Below are 16,734 nucleotides of genomic sequence, written 5' to 3'. Positions count from 1 at the left end.
TTTTTTTTTTGCTGCTGACAGATCCTACCCCGGCAGGTTTTATGTGCATCTGTCCCTCCCGCCCAGGGTCAGGAGTGCCGGGAAAAGTGACGAGGCTTTAGCCAGCAAAGAGTTTGGGGCCGGGGTCCCGGGGTGGCTCCCGCGGCTGCGAGCGTAGAAGGGGGACTGGACTCTCCAAGCCTGTGCCGGGGCGCGTGTGACTGTCGCGGCTGCTGCCCCGCACCGCCCTGACCCCCCCGCCGTGTCCCCCCCGGGAGCCCCGAAGTGTCCCGGCTGCGGCGCGGGGCGAGGCCGGCGGGGGGGCCCGTCCTCGTCCCCGTCCCTCCTCCGCCGCTCGCTCCCTGCTGGAACACTTGTGCGGGCGGCCAGCGGGAGCGGCGCAGGCCCGGGGGGAGCCCTGCCCGCCGGGCGGGGGTCACCGTGCCGCGCTGCCGGCCCCGGGCGGCGGGAGTGGCGGCGTGGCCGCCCCACGCGGGACGCGCTCCGCCCGTGCCGGGCTGTCGGGACCCGCGGGCGGACACGCGCACACAAAGGCGGCGGGGCCGCTCGCTCCCAGGATCAGCAGGGGCGAAGGAAAGTGTGCAAAGTCCGCGTACTGCCCGCTCCTCCTGGCACTTGGCCCTCCCAGCGCTGGCCGTGGGGAGGAAGGGGGTTTGGAGAAGCGGCTGCGTGTGGGGTCTGAATGTGACCCGGCTGCGAGAAAATTTCTTTCCTTTTTTTTTTTTTTTAATTTATTTTTTAAAAATTTTATTTTATTATTTATTTTCCCATGGACATTAATGCCATGAAGGAGCGAGTGGTCTGGAGGTATATTTTGAAGTGCTGAAGGGGATGCTCTCCGAGTCCTGGGTCTAGTTAATATGTTTCTCATGATCCCAAAGAAGAGAGGACTGCATTTAAGGGATGACTAAATAATGGGGGAGGCAAGTAAAAATGAGTAGAATATAAAGGAGAGGAAAATGAAGGTGAATGGTAGTGTGGGAAGGCAGGCACTGAGCTGCTTGAGATTTCTCTCCTGTAATCCTCCCTCTCTCCTATATCGTCCCCCTGTCTCAACTCCCCTCCCCCCCCAATCTGTCTTTTCATACTATTAAGGAGAACCTAATGGCCAACATAACATAACAGAAAAACAGCTGACCCCCTGCCCTGCTTCAACCTATCACCGTCTGTGACCGGGAGGGAAATCCGAGTGCCGTTGTATAAACCCACCAAAGTTTTAAGCATTTATTAGCCACCCTGTTTAAAATACAAAGTGTAAAACTTGCCTGATACATTTCGTTGTTACTTCCCTGTTTTATATCAGAGGACAAAATGTTCCAGTGTAGCATACCTACCCTCACTTTCAGAATGAGAGTAGTTTACACTTTAACCTACATTACATTATACACGGTCCACGCATTGCATTTCCACTGAAAATAGCCAAAGACTTAGAATGACAAAGCGACTCGTGGTTATGATCTTCCTTGTGTGAGAGCATCAAGGTAGCTGTGGTTCAGCATGCTGGGGAGGGGGGCTCTGTGGTGTGAGGTGTTTCATGTCTGTACAGGAATCTGGCCTGTCTCCTTTTAGAGGACTTTACAGTTTAAAATGTGCCAGGGGCAGGAGAAGGTAAACACGACATTCAGCGCGCTCATTATCAAAACAGGGAAAACAAATCGATTGCATTAACTGTGCGTGCAGTATCACAGTTATTCCACAGTATTTTGTCAGAAATTAAAAGGTTACCACTAGAGTACTATATCCCTATCTTCAGCCTGGCACCACTTATTACTGCACTAGTATTTCAATATTAAGTGATCTTAGAGATATTTCGTCTTTCATTTTGAATCCCGAATTTGAATCAGCATTAGGATGTCAGGGCTGTGAGATAAGGTATAACAAACTAAGTAGACAGCTGAAGGGCTCCTGCTGAAGGTGTTGCTGAGAAGGATATCTTGGGCCGTTCGCAGTAACCTTGTTTACAGGGACATTTCAATTGCAACCTGAATTTCAGAGAGAGGCTGCCTGGACTAATGCCGCGTGTCTGAAACCCATCATGAGTGCCTTTTGCACTCTAAACCTTCTCTCTGCCTTCCTTATATACTCGTAAAAACTTTTCTGGAAGGTTAGGATGATTTTCTGATATGAAAATTAAGATGTTTTCCTAAGAGGAACATTGCTCTTTGAACTGGTGTACATTAGCAACAAAGTATTCATGAGGTTTGATTTTTTTTTTTTTTTGGTTCTCTGATGTGTCAGGATCAGTAGTTGCACCAGTCTTTTTAGCTTCATGTATATGGCTTTGATTTATTATATTTAAGCCTTAGTGGTTTTGAACGTATTTTGCAGCACATGAAGTCGGTTCAAGTCAGAATGTGAAAAAGAGGCATATTGTAACAAGGAACAGTTTTGTAGTGATCTGCTAATTTTTTGTTTTCTTTTCCTAAAGCTGTTCCAGGAAAATCACGTGCATTTAGCGAGTGGGTGCTAAATGCCAGCAGCCACATTGATGAAGAAAAATGCTGTTGAAATACTTTGGAATAATAAATAGGATATGTAATGGTCAACCACAAGATAAACATTTTACACTGTGTTTTTATGGCTCTAAATTGGCTGCATTGTAAACCAAGCTCACTACTCTATTAAGTCATCAGAGTTTTCAATTATTTAAGATTTTCAGTCAAGCCATCTAATACAGTCTTCATCGTCCCTATCAGAAAATTATGCATAAGGTTGTAATTCCTTGTTGTTGGTATGTGAGGGCTTTGTTGTGGTTGGGGGGTTTAACTTTGTCTTATCAGGACAAACATTACAAATCATGCACACAGGAAAAAATTATATGGAAATAGCCCCAGTCCTACGAAATGGGTATAGTTACAGCACTGAAATGTACCTAATACAATTTGAGATCCACTCACTAAGAAACCTTGACAGTATCTGCCTTGCAGGTACCGTGCATTTGGAAATACTATATCTCCATTTAAATGCAGATCTTCAGTTTTCTCCAGGGGGCAGTTGGTGAATCTTTCGATTGAACCACTGGTACTAGAAAAACTAACTGAAGATTTACCTATGAACAAGAGACCCTTTCAAGTCTACTTCTTTGAAATAATGATTATAAAATTTCCTAATATTGCAATTTTATATTGATTTTGAATGCCTTTTCAAAAGTCACAGGGAAGGAATAGTGCCTTTTACTCAAGATAGGCCAATGTCTGCATGCTTGTTTAGCAATCTTAACAGAGATAACTGCTACAAATAACTTCTTTGTTTTTACATGGGTATTGTGTTTGCATGTAGGTTTTGTCAAATGGACAGAGCAGTCTTGCTTTGATTTTGACCTAGATTCCTCCTGATTATTCCAATACAGCTAGTACCTGCTTATTTCCCACTGTGAAAATAGGAGAACAACTGTTGATGCTATCTAGCTGGGGCTGCATGGGCAATAGGCATGCACGTCCAGTCATCTCCCCTCCTCCACCTTGGCTTCCTTAGTTATGGATAAAATAGCACTGGAGTCCAAAGACAGTGCAAGCCAGTATTTCCTCTCCTGTGAATTATCTTTCTTTGAAGGCTTGATTCAGAGAAAACCGGGGAGATAGTAAAAAAAAAGGAGTAGAATGAGTGAATTTATTTCTGTCTCCTGATTTGGCATGCAAATTTCGCACCCCTCACAGGGATGAACAGGGCCATGTCTTATTTGAAACAAGTCACAGATCCACCTTATTCCTTATTTGCTGGAAAGTCAGTGTCAGTAGGTGCCAGTCCTCCTTAGAGGGGCTTGTCCCATCCAGTCCAATTTTCTATATTGTTTGTCAGCTGTTTAGTTTGCAGTGTAAGCCAAGGCATTAAACTAAATTCCCAGGACACAGGGGATGGGATCTTCCTATTTGGAGTGCAGGCAGCACAAACTACCTGATGCAGGGGAGACAGTAGATCCTGACCTTTTCTATGCTATGTGTCATGCACTGCATGCATTCCCAGTCACTTCAGTCTTCCCACCATGGGCAAGGGTGCTGCCTGGGGATGCTGCCCTTATCCCTGTACCAGAGCCATGAGACTGTGGAAGTACCATGTGTATTATGTTCACCCGTTAATGGCGTATAACCCGTTGGCCTCATTACCCTGGAGAAAAAATGCACTTCAGCCTCTGAGTGGAGTTCAGGCAGATCTGCAAAGTCCAACCTTACATGCACCAGCGTTAATGGCAGAGCTCCCATTCATCTTAATTGATATTCCTATAAACATCTGCAGATTTCTGTTTCTAGTGGAGGCTACTGCTCGGTGGACTTCTTAAAGGAATGTTTTGCATATTGAGGTTGAAAGGGAAGTCGAGCCTGATACATTAACTTATCATCTGTGTCATTCTCTTGACATCAGTTGGATTACTACAAGCATATATGACAAGGAGATTAGGTGCAAGATCTTCACACGCACATCCTTTTCTTAGCATGTTGATCAGTGGAGATGTTACTTCTCTGAAAACCTTGTTCTAAGTCAAGTTTAGGCAAGCACAAACCTGTGTATGCATATACAAGTTGAGCAGGGCCTATCCTTTGTAATACAATTTTTTTCCTTTAATATCGAGGCAAGATCTCTTATTGTAATTCAACCATTAGGGGAAAGAAAATGGAACTTTTCTCAAACAGCTTTTCTGTTGGGGAATCTAGTGGCAGTTGCTTTGAAGCATGTGTAATTGATTATCATACATTTATTTTAAAAAGGAGACATAACAAGGAATCTAACATGATGTTTTGGAATATATCTTCTCCCCACAATGTTCTTGAGGGAAATGTAAGGTTGCAGGCATCATTTCATGCCCTGTATGTTTTTGAACATAAATCAAAGAAATTGTTGGAGATTTATAGATGTTCATAGCAACTGTAGCTATAATAAACACATGCAGTATATATTTTCCAAGCTATTTTGTATGGGTGAAAAGCTGAAGCTGGCATTTTGTATGAACAATTCAACTTAATCACTGAAAATTTATTTCCTAGTTAGGGTGGCTTACCTGCATAGCATGAAGTTGTACACCTTCGTTTAAGTTCATCTGGTTATGATGCCTTGGTTAAAATTGGGAAAGAATTTAAACTGGATCTAGATACCTTGAATGAATTATTCCCAATGTCAAATTTATCGTGATGCCTCCATGGCGGTATTTACATCTATATTATCACCTGTATTGGTTTCAAAGTATGCTGGATACTTTAGAGAGCAAATAAAAGACAGGAATGGTGTGAAAAAAAACCAACAATTATAATTGTACACATAGCACAAAATACGAGTATATTTAATACAATGGCGCAGAGAATCCTGAATGAGCGAGTAGTGCAGAGCTGCTAATGGGAACAGCAACTAGCTTAGGCATACACAGTTACTGATGATTGTACTAGTTTTGGTTTAAAGTCTTGATAGATGAAAAGAGAAAAGTGACTTTTATGGAGGAATTTCAGTGAGGAGAGCCTAACCACTCGTTGTGTGAGGATGAGAAAGGTGTTCCATATGTTGATTAGGATCCACGTGCATTAAAAAGTTGAAAAGCAAATCCAGTAGTCACAGTTATTATGTATATGGATAGGCTGAAGAAAGGGCACATTTGGGACCTGCGCAGGAATCAGACAGGGCTAGATGAACAGAGTTTTAGACTTAATGTTTAAGCAAAGTCCTAAGTGTCTGAATAAAACAGGTAGGATATATTTCGTGAAGTCTCTGTATACTCCTGTTGGGTTCTGAGACCGATAATTAAAACTGATACTCCTTATTGGAAATTTTGAGACTAGCTAAAAGGTGGGACTTTGAAAAGTGTCACTGTGCTTCTGCTGGACTTCTATTTTATTGTGGTTACCTTCAATTGTTCCTCTTTAATTACAAGAGCCAGAAATCTCTTTTTAAATGAGAAAGCTGGGTCTCTTATTACTTGCCTCTTGGAAACAGGGTTTTAAAATATACAACAAATGATCATGCAAAAAATGAGAATTTGTTCTATTTTTATTGTAATATTAGCTGTAAATGACTTCCTCTTTATGGTATCTTTGAATTTTAAGACCTGCATGAATTAAACAAGCTTTCTAAATTGTTACACCCAATGGATGTCAGGAAGACGAGGCATGGCCCATTTTGGGCACTGGTACTAGTTTAGACTTTGGAAGAGCAGGCAGTGGGGTTGGCTTCCAAGGGTCACCCTTTCCACTCGGAATGGGTGGAGACCTACAGCTTCTGACATTGCGTAAGCTTGGGGTCAGCCTCTCCTTCATTTCTCTCCTAGGTCTTGCTCTCCATCCTCTATAAACATTTTTTACCATCCTGCCTTAATAGGCAGGCTACTTTACCCTGCCCTCTGAAGGTTGAAAAATAGGCTTTGAATTGTTACTGTTCTCCCTGCTGGATACAATGCTGTGAAAAAATTCAATGAGAAAATCAGAAAGGAGAGAAAAGAGAAGACAGAGTGCTGCAGGTTGAGGTGTAGCTGGGAAGAGTGGGAGGAGAAAGATTTTGCAATTCCCGTTTGTCCCATGTTTAGGACCTGTGTATACTTTTACAAAAGAAGGTAGCTGAAGGTACTGTGTCCCTGGATGTGTATTGACCCAGCTGTGACAGGTGGGGCACAGTTACAGAGGAGAGGTAAGGAGAAGTGGAGTCTAACATGGAGATGACATCCTCCAACCTTGACAAGTACCATTGGGTCTGTGTGGGGTAGAATTGCTGAATACACTTGGATTACTGCTCTCTCATGCCTCATTCAGAAGTTGCAGCCTTTCTGTGCTGACACTTGGGTATTTAGAGGCTCTTGAGGAGAAAACTTCATTCACTGAAATTCCTGCTTCCACAGGGATTTTTTTTTTTACTTGTCTTAAATTAGTGCCTGGAGTTCCACCTGGCAAAAAGAACTTGTTTTATTCTGTGCTGAATTTCTAACAGAAAAAAACCCCTTTCCTGCCACACTACAGTCAGAAGGAACCAGGTAGATGGGTGTTGTGAGTGAGTTATGTGAAGTCTGGTCAGCAGGCTGGGCACTGGAGCACAGAGAGCAGGTGGTTCAAGGTCACGGCCCTTTTTACAGCACATCTGGGAGCAGGACGCACAACCTCAACTTTTAGTTCTTTACTTTGCTCCAACATGCAATCCTTGTCTCACAGCTTGAGCAACCGAGGGACAGAAGCTGTGCTTTTGCAACATGTAGTAAATGTGATGGTGCCAGCTTAGGCACAGAAAGGTGAGGTGATGTGTCAGAGGTGATGCAGACAGACAGTGAGCCCAGCTTTGTAGACAGGATTTTGAGTCCCTGCCTTGCACTGTCTCTTGAGGGAGAAGAGCAAGATTAAACCTGCTGATGCTACCACACACTTTCATTTCTCTGGTGTGACACAGTCCAGGGGTGGACAGGATCCTTCTCCCAAAAGGGAGACATGAATTTGGGTGGAAGTGCATGTTGAATCAGTGTGCTTACCCTCCTATAAATGGTGCTGACCTTTTACAAAAATGATTTTTAATGTTTTACTAATCAGATTTTGCTTCTTCTTACCTTTTTTTTAACTGATGGGAGGTGAGGATGTGAACTATGAGTATCTCTGAAAATTCGGCCACAAACCCTTACACTTGTTTGTGCTTGTGAATGAGTGTGCGCGCACGTGTGCAACGTGTGTACACATACTTGGATATTGTGTATGCACAGGATCTCAATTATTTTGCTGTTTGAATCATAGAGCATGCTGTCTTGATGTACTGTCAGTTTTGGTTTCTGCCCTTTGGAATAAAGTTCAAAATATTAAAGAAATAACACGCAATATACTAGTAGCTAGAATAGTCATAGTGCCTGAGGGGAAAAGAGAGTGGTGAATAATCTGTTTTACAAATGCCCGGGAAAAAACCCTTAACTCCTCCTAACCAAATTCTGCTATGGTGCACTTTTAAAAGGGATTCTTCTAAATTTTTTGTTTCTGAGGCTTTCTGGTTATCCTGGAGAGGGAAGTAGGTCCTGTTTGGAAAGCAGTGTGCAAGCTTTGTGGTCATGCTCTGACTGTGTGCCAGGGGAATGTGTGGTCCCAGTTACTCTTTGAAGAATCACCCTGGGCTAAATGGTGAAACAACTAAATCCGAATTAATTATTGATAATTCTTTAACATCAAATGTGAGGATGCGTTTGGAGTGTTGCTTCCCAGTTAAGAGTTGAAATAGCACTAGCAGATGTATTCCTTTTAAATGTTGTTTTCTGGTCTTATTAGTTTGCTTGGACAGCAGTAAGAACTGCAGAAGCTGATGCAGGTTCTGACCATCCTTGGTTTGATTCTGGAGGGCCGAGGCAGGAGCTAAGGGGGCACTGACAGATATTTGAAATCACACTGGGACTTTGGTCAGAATACCAAACTTTGCTGAATTTGGGGTGTTGTGCTCCACGGTTTTAATCCAACAGGGACCAGGCTAGACCAGGCTCTAGATAAGATATTAAGTGAAAGAACTAGCCCCCTCTCACTCCCAAAATCTTTTGACTTGTACTCTGTATAAGAAAAAAAAGCACTGAGAAGTGCGTGACTGATGCAAGGCAGGCTCAGGATTAATTTAGGATAAACAGGATGCCTGTTGCACTTAATTTAGCAATTCTAAGGCAGAAAATGCTTTTGAGCACAGCTAACAGCTTCTCATCTGCAAATGCCACGATCAAGACAAAGCAAAAGATATTGTGGCGAATTCTGCAGTTCACAGTCCTGACACAGTCAAAAACCTCCTATTACAGTGAGGGAGACTTCTGCTTGTATCATGACTGCCTAGGATGCAGGATTTCAGAGTAGTGTTAAATAAAAATAATACAGTAAATATACCATTTCAAAAGTCCTGCAGGACATGCAGCAAACGCCAGTGATTTGAACTGGGTGAAGTTGTCAAAGGTTGCTTTGCTCTCCAGAGCCTGGCAGTAGCTCCACTGAAATGTGATGCCATTGGTTTTCAGCAAAGGTTTCTTTCTGCAGGGCTGCAAACAGAGATCAGCTGCTACTGTGTATACACAACTAGGGAGCAAATCAAGCAGCACATTTAAGCAGCCTTTTTAACCCTGAGACTTTCCAAGATTTCTTCTTCACGCAGGAAGTTTCCTTTATATTGTCAGCTGTAGCACTTTGCTCATGTAATGAGATCAGAGCTAGGATCACTGCTGCACAGTAGAAAGACTTCCTTAAGACATTTGTCCTTGAAACTGCACCAAACTCTTGGAAGAACCCAGAACCTGTAAGTATGTATGATATAGGCAACAATAGCACGGTGCAAAGCTGCAATCAACCATTGTACGATATCCGATTAGCAGGGCAGGAGGGATTTTTTTTTTTGGATGTTGTGTTACATTCGTTTTCAATTTGTTCTAAGGAAGCAAATCAATTCGGGCTTCTGATACAGTGACTTTGCAGTAGATGAGCTAGTAGTAATATGTTTGATTTAACTATTTGTTGCTGTCATGTAGCTTGTGGGACAAATATTGTAGCCATCAAACTGTAGAGAACTTTTCTTATGTTTTTAGGCATTTTTAAAGGATTTTGGGGGTCGATCTAGCAAATAAGTTTTTGCTTTGCTCTTTGATTTTGGCAACCCCACCCTTCGCCAAACTATAAATAACAGGGCAAATGGAATTAGTGCGTATTGTTCTTAGGTGGCAATAAAATATATTTGTTTGCAGGCTTAATTTAGTCGTTAACAACGATGCACTGTTTGGGGTGGTTTTTGTCTTAATTGGATTCTACTCAAGGCTGTCTATTTTGTGTTTTACTATCTTGTCTGTGTCTGTTTAAGTTACTTTGCCGGGACTGCAGTCTGCTTAAACCTGTATTTAAGCACTATTTATATTCCGAACACATTTCTGGTAAAATAAGTGTTTGAGATTTTTATTTTTTTTAAAGCCTTGAACAGTATAGTTCTATTAGCAGAGAGCGCCAGAGAAGGCACAACATGGATGAATGTCAGACATAGACCTCATAACCTAAGTCTTCTGTGCACTAAGTCTGACCCAAACGTGTCCACTTTTGTGACTGCAACTAATACAAGCCTTGAGCTCCCTTTCAATAAATTTTTCATACATGACACTTCTGTTTATCAGATTAATTTCTCCCAGGTTAGCCTGATTGATAGCTGGATTGTGGTTTCTTAAGAGCTTTCTCCATGAAACCCCACCGAAGAGCTGCATTCCATTTAACCAGTGAATGTAAAAACTGGTAACCATGGATTCAGCCACCACTAACTGTCGAGAGCAATGACTTGTTGTAAACAATACAAATGAGCCAGGATAGCAGAAGCAACCAGACATGAAATGATTTTAATAGAAATTACGGTAAAGGTCATGTGATACTGTATTGGCTTGAATTCAGTGTTAAAGGGAAAGTATTTCGCTTTTTTTAAATTTAAATTGCACATCTCCGCTAGCTTCACGTTTGTGTAAGACTTGCAGAAGGGCAAATGAAACAGTTCTTTGGAAAAGCCTCTGCTTAATTGCACATTGTGACTTGGGCCCTGATCCTGAAAGTGTAGGAATAGCTCTAATCAGTGGGATTATTCACATACTAAAAATTGTGTTTGTAGGATTGAGGCCTTTCTAGATATATTAGTAACAAAACTTGTATTCTGAGGAAATACCTGTCACTAAAGATAAATAGTGGAAATGCAAGTTTTACTGGTGTTTTGTGTTTTAGTTGGAGAATTTTGTTTGCTTGTTTCAATAACATGAAAACAAGTTATATTTATCCCTTTGTTTTTAAATGTTATGACTTTCATTTCTCATCCACCATTCCTCAAACCCTCTTCCTAATTTATAGCCTCTCGTTTGGAAAACTGGTAAACCACAGTGTCAGCTATTATAATATAGCATGATGATAGGCACATGCAGATCGCATGAGCAGTCGTGTGTCCTGTCTCAGGAATTTCCATCCCTACAAAGTCTTTGCTGACTCCCAGCTGTCACATGGCTGTCACTCACAAATTCTAACCATAACCAAATCCTCCTCCCCGGGCATGCGCTCACCAAACCTCTCTATGTACGCCTAGATGCAAGCACCAATGTCCCTGTTTAAGCACTTTCTTTGCTTAAATGGGTCTCTCCCCCAAGACTGCTGCACTCCACTAATATTTTTCTCTCAAATTTTTTTCCTGAGTGCTGCTTCCCTGCTGTGCCTGTCCTTTGTAGGGAGGAACCTGGAATAGGAATAGTAGACAGTAAGAAATGCAAAAAAAGTTAACTTTGTGCATTATTTAATATAATGATTCAAATCGGTGTGAATCTAAATTCACAATTTTCATGATTCCCTTAACCTCTTCAAAAACATTAACCCTTACTGTTCTCTAGGCAACTGTCACCTTGCAGTATACTGACTTACTGGTTTGTGTATTTATCTGTCGTAATATTTATATAATTTGGATTATAAGAGTCCTAGGCAGGAACTTTGCTTATTTCCATTTTTCTAGGCTATTTCTATATTTCATACATGCTAGATACATCTATGTTGTTTTACCTGTAATTATGATTTATATATTTTTCAACCAGAGGTATTTCAAACAATTCTCATCAATCTGTTACAACTGGCCAGTCTCAGTCAAGCACAGGTTGCCACCAAAATGCATGGTAGATACAGGACAAATCCTGCTTTCCCTATTCTTCATAGCTGCCTTGCCAGACCGAGGGGGTGACTGCTTGTGTGAGTTGGGAAAGTAAAATTTATCTTATACGTAGATTAACAGGCAAAAATAGACTGACTTCTACTGAAAAGAAATACTTCTGAGAATTAAAAGGAAAGCATTTAAGGAGGAGTATTTGGGAAAAAAAATGTCAAATTGCAAAATATTTTCTGTAGCTTGATTTTGTCAGTGTTAAGAGTGTACTGGGGTACTCCTGTAGATCAGACCTATAAGTATATTAACATTTTACCAAAACAGAGGAGGTGGCTGGACAGGAAAGATACCACCTTGACTTTGCGTCTTTATCCTGGAAAGAATCCAGAACCGAAAGTAAAATGCAGGTGAAAGCACAGTGAGACTCGAGACCAATATCCAAGTAAATTGGGGAAGCTGCACTGGCCCCCTTACTGTGAGCTGATTATGAAGCATTGGTAATTTCTACACCCCTTGAGAACCAGGTGGGGGCTGTTTGAATCATTGAGGCTGGCAGAAGAAACCAAGTTTCAGTCTGGAGGGATAATGCAGTGTTCAGGAAGGAAGGAGAGCACCATGACCCCATGGACTTAACTGGCATGGGACAACAGGCAATTTTCTTTTGCTTAAAGTATCCGTGGCATCTTTACGATCTGTGACATATGTGCTTATTCTACTCTCCTGTATTTTGCATCAAATACTGATTTTATAATGCAAAACTTGCAGGAGTTAGTGAGTGAGCTGCCAGAACTCTTTGCCCATCTGCAGATAGGAAGAACTGGGAGGCAGATCCCTTTGTTTTTCTCCTGTTTTATAAAGTTCCAGTGCTGGTTGATGGGCAGCTGCAGGAGAATTTTCATTTGAAGCAGAGCTCTGTGAAGTTGTATTTGGATCTGCAAAATGGAGACCTCCGTATTTTAAACATAGAGGAATCTCAGTGTTTGCAGTCAGTTAAATGTTGCAGTGCGTACCTGGGATCTGGCAGAAACATTTACCATTAAAATAATTAGTAATAATTAATGATATTTTCCTTGTAATAACAGTAGTATAGAATAATAACAATAACTTGTATTTTATTATTGCAATTCTGATCTACTTTTATGCCAAGACTGCTTTTGTCAATAAGATAATTTGTATATGAAAATAGTCATATTTGCAGTCCTGTCAACTAAATTCAAGTGGGGTAAGTACAGGCACCTTTAAAAAAATTGAAAATTTATTTATGATATGGAGATACAAGGTGTAGGGAATATAGGGTAAACTGTTACCCACATCTACTCACACTTTACCTCATGGTTGAGACAGCCAGCAGCACTGCGGGTAAGTGAGAAATAAATTCATAGTTTTTGCCTGGTGGACTCGTGGCTGTCAGGAACTGGACTGAAACTGCTTAATTCCATGGAGCATGGCGAACTAGTTGGTCACTGAATAACAGAATATTGTTCTTTGAATTATTAACTCTTTGTAAACATTACAGTATTTTATAAATTTTTGCTCCTTTCTAGTTTTACCTCTTAGCTGGTGTGAGTGTTTTTTTGAGGACTCCTCTAGTAGTTTTGTCTTTTGAACATTTCCAAATGTACTTCTTCCCATAGGCTATTGAAGACCCAGGATTCATGGGTTATAATATTCTCCAGGTCAGCAAAACTGTCATAGGGTCTAAAGACAGGACTGTGATCTCTATCAGCTGCATTAACTTTCCATTAACTTTCCGTGACTAGAACACATCTTTGATTATTCTGCATTATTCCTTTGTACAAAATAAGGTCGTTCTCTGTGTAGTTTAGTTTTAACAGAACCAGACTGTCACTGACCATCAGCTTTTGCATGCGTAGACTCTCTTCTTCCTGGCAAGGGTTTAGGCCCAGATCCACAAAAGGATTAGATGCCTTAAGTGGGACTTAAGTGGGATTTAGGCATTGAAAGCCCAAACTGAGATCCTCAATATCCCCACTGAACTACCACCTAACCTTAGAAGTTGCCTAACCTGTGTGAGTGCCTACGTTTTCAATATACAGCTTTCCCAGGTGGCCAGAGATCTGCTTTGGATGTTCTCAAGCACTTCCATCCTGACAAGGTTGAGCCTCTCTGCTCCCATCTTTCCCCTCACATCCCAACAGATTTCAGAAAGTGCAAACTCTTTTTGCAAAATGGTGGATTTCTGTGTGTGATATATCTCACTTTCTCCAGCTGTGTCCTTGAAGGAAAGGACCCTCCAGTAGGTTTCTTTCAGGAGCAGCCTGAGAACCTTGAAAAAGTTATCAAAACTATAAAATTCGAGTATTGCTGCTTAAAAATGCAGGTCCTAGAGAAGAAGAAGTGGGACTACAGGTGAATGTAGACGGCCTTTGCCATCTCCTGCTAGCAGTACTGGTCTGTTCTTTCTCAGCAGTGGTCGCTCATGAGTTGGCTGGCACTGCACAAGACACAGGAGTTACTGGCAGGGCTGAGGGCTCTGTCTCACATGCAGAGCACCTGAAAGCTGGGTACTGGGATGCAAAATTATTATTATTCCTAAAGGTTTTCTTGGAGAATCCAGGCCCTGGTGTTTTGTAACAGCAGTATTTGGAGGAAGAACTCTTTTCTGCAAGAAGTCACTTAGGGTTTCAGCTGACTGTGTTACATGGTGGATGTTTTATGTTTTGAAAGCCAGACTTACCGGGGTGTTCCATGTACACACCCAGAAATAAGAACCACTCTTTTCAGGGCTTCAGTCTCTAGCATTTCTGGAGCTGTGGCAGGATTGATAGCTGTCTCGCTCTGCGGAGGCCAAAGCAAATAATGTCTTGTTAGTAGCTGAGTAAGTGGTCCTGTGCCATCACTTCTTTCTCAGCTGTACTCATGACATTTCATGTGTTCTCAGCTATGTCTGTTGTTTGTTTAAATCCTGCTCAGTTCCTTGATTTATCAGTTTTCTGTAGACTTTTGTTCAAGTAGTCCCAAATGCTATCCTATATCAAATAGATGCATCCTTATCAGCAAATAGTCTTTCATCATTAACTTTAACTCTTTCACATAATTCTGCATATGTCCAATTTGACCTTTTGTTTTTTAACATATTGGATTTTTTTTAATGGGGACAGTATTTAGGAAATCTCATAGAATTTCTTCTGAATCGTTCTCTCTTTTTATGTGAAAGTACCTTTTATCTACATGAATAGATAAGAATATTTTTCTTTTTCTTTATCTCTTTTTTTTTTTCCCCTGAGAGAGATATTTTTCTCAGGGAATTCCTAGTTTTTGAGTTTGTCAAAGACAGCTAGACTACATACAATCTTAATATTATTTCTTGCTGCTTTTGATTTATGTACATGTGTACAATCCTGAAAACAACAATACAGAATGTAGAACATATTCGTATAGAGGTATAGCCTATAAACTATACAAGCACAAAAAAGATATATTTGTACATTTAGAAACTGCAATCATGAAAAGCCTATATCTAGTGAATAAACATGTAATAACAAGTGCAATGTGTGTTCCTTACAAAGCTTAGAAATGTTTATATTGAGGTAGCAAAAATTTGTAGGACTGTCTATGATAATGACATCTTAATAGCTAAGAACATTATTCACGTATTTTTAAAACTGATACAGGGATATCTGTTATTTTAGTGGAGAGTATATGTTGTAGATTAACCTGCAACTTTCAATCCACTAACTTTGTGTTTTCCGAATAGCATGCTTGAATTATTACACATTTATTTTGGCATTTTAATACATACAAACATTGTGAGCATCAATTCATCATACATCACGAACATATGACTATTGTATGACCCGGTTTTAGTTATAGGAAGTTCAGCAAGTATTGTGCCTTGGTGGTTGCCAGATCACTTGCGTGCTTGCTAAATCCTATGCACAGTGCTTCCGTTTGCTGGGTTACTCATTGAGCTTTTAATAGTCAACTTAATTTTAGTTAAGGTTCAGTTTAGTAACTCTTGCAATTAGTGGAAAATATTGCCAGCATTCATCTGGTAAACCATATTACATATGAAAGGCACACACACCGTATGTGCGGAGGTAAAAGATAACAGATCGATTCTGATGGATCCCCTCATGACGAGCTCTTAAGGGTAAATTACAAAACCTTTTAATTATTGGGGGTAACCTTGCAGAAAATTGAATCTTGAGTTTGCATGTAGGAGGAAGTTTGGTCTCCCTTGCTCACCACTGGTTCCCAATACCAACAGTGGCTCTGTGCACTGGGGTCCCTGGGTGCCTCTTAGGCTGCGGCTTCACACCAGTGCTGCTGATGTGCAGCTTCTGAGATGGGCCTGGAGCCCTCATAAAATCAAGAGGTCTTATTTTTGGGGCAAGCTTCTGAACCTTTTCCTACTTATTTGCTTTGCCTCTCTGAAAACAACTGAGGTACCGGAGGCAAGTCTGCTGCTTGACTCTTTTAAGGCAGTTTTATGGGTTGTTTTATGGGTACAGGTAAAGGACTACAGGTGAGATTTTTTTGCCCTCATATAAAATGGAGATATGACTTCAGCCAGCCTGTTGGTGTCCTGAGAAATTAAATACTAGGGGCAATAACCATAAGTAAGGATTAACTTGGAAATAAAGGCAAAGGTACAAAACCCAAATGCAGCAAGAGATTGTTTTTTTCTTTTTAGCCAAATGAATAGGTTAAAATGGATGTGTCTGGCTGATGTTATTGGAAAATGAAAGCCCATATGTTCCCTCAGGACGGGCACTACAAGGACAGTTAGAGCAGTGTCTTACCCTGTCAACAGTGCTCATGTCTGATCTGGGTTTTCTCCAATCCATAAATACCCAAAACACAGGTCTCTGACAAAGTAAGAAGAAATTGTATAACAGAGGAAGCACAAGGGCATATACTGTCTTTATCATAATTGTGTCACTTGCTCAGAAGTAAATGCCAGTTACTTCTGAGTAGAGTGAAATTCTGGAGTACCTGTGCCAATCCAGTCCACTGGGCTACAAGCCACTGTCTTGAAACAGTCTTGGGTATACAGGGTCCTACATCAGTTAGAAATACACTGATTTAAGTAAAGGTAATAGTATTTTTTTGCCATAGAAACCTAATGTAGAAAAGGGGAGACTGTCAATAGGCCCCTATTGAGTTGGGTGAAGAACAAACAGCAGAAAACTCTGATTTATAGAAGGA

General features: G+C 41.1%; 1 protein-coding gene across 4 annotated transcripts in view; it reads left to right on the top strand.

Annotated features, from left to right (window-relative positions):
* Nucleotides 1-16,734, top strand: part of ESRRG (estrogen related receptor gamma) — a 400,294-nt gene that overhangs the window by 22,502 nt on the left and 361,058 nt on the right. For 2 of the 4 annotated variants that reach the window (XM_027681690.1, XM_027681689.1), the window contains exon 1: nucleotides 9,013-9,201. The exons of 1 other annotated variant lie outside the window; for it this stretch is intronic. In XM_027681690.1, coding sequence (XP_027537491.1) covers nucleotides 9,104-9,201 — 98 coding nt within the window. In that variant the 5' untranslated portion in view covers nucleotides 9,013-9,103. Of the gene's footprint in view, nucleotides 1-9,012; nucleotides 9,202-16,734 lie in introns of those variants that run through there. One more of the 4 variants, XM_027681696.1, reaches the window with a different exon arrangement.

This window comes from Neopelma chrysocephalum, unplaced genomic scaffold, assembly GCF_003984885.1.
Source record: "Neopelma chrysocephalum unplaced genomic scaffold, ASM398488v2 Primary Assembly neopelma1_61b, whole genome shotgun sequence".
Classification (NCBI taxonomy): domain Eukaryota; kingdom Metazoa; phylum Chordata; class Aves; order Passeriformes; family Pipridae; genus Neopelma; species Neopelma chrysocephalum.
Note: the sequence above shows the minus strand (reverse complement) of the source record. Positions and strands in the feature narration are given on the sequence as shown.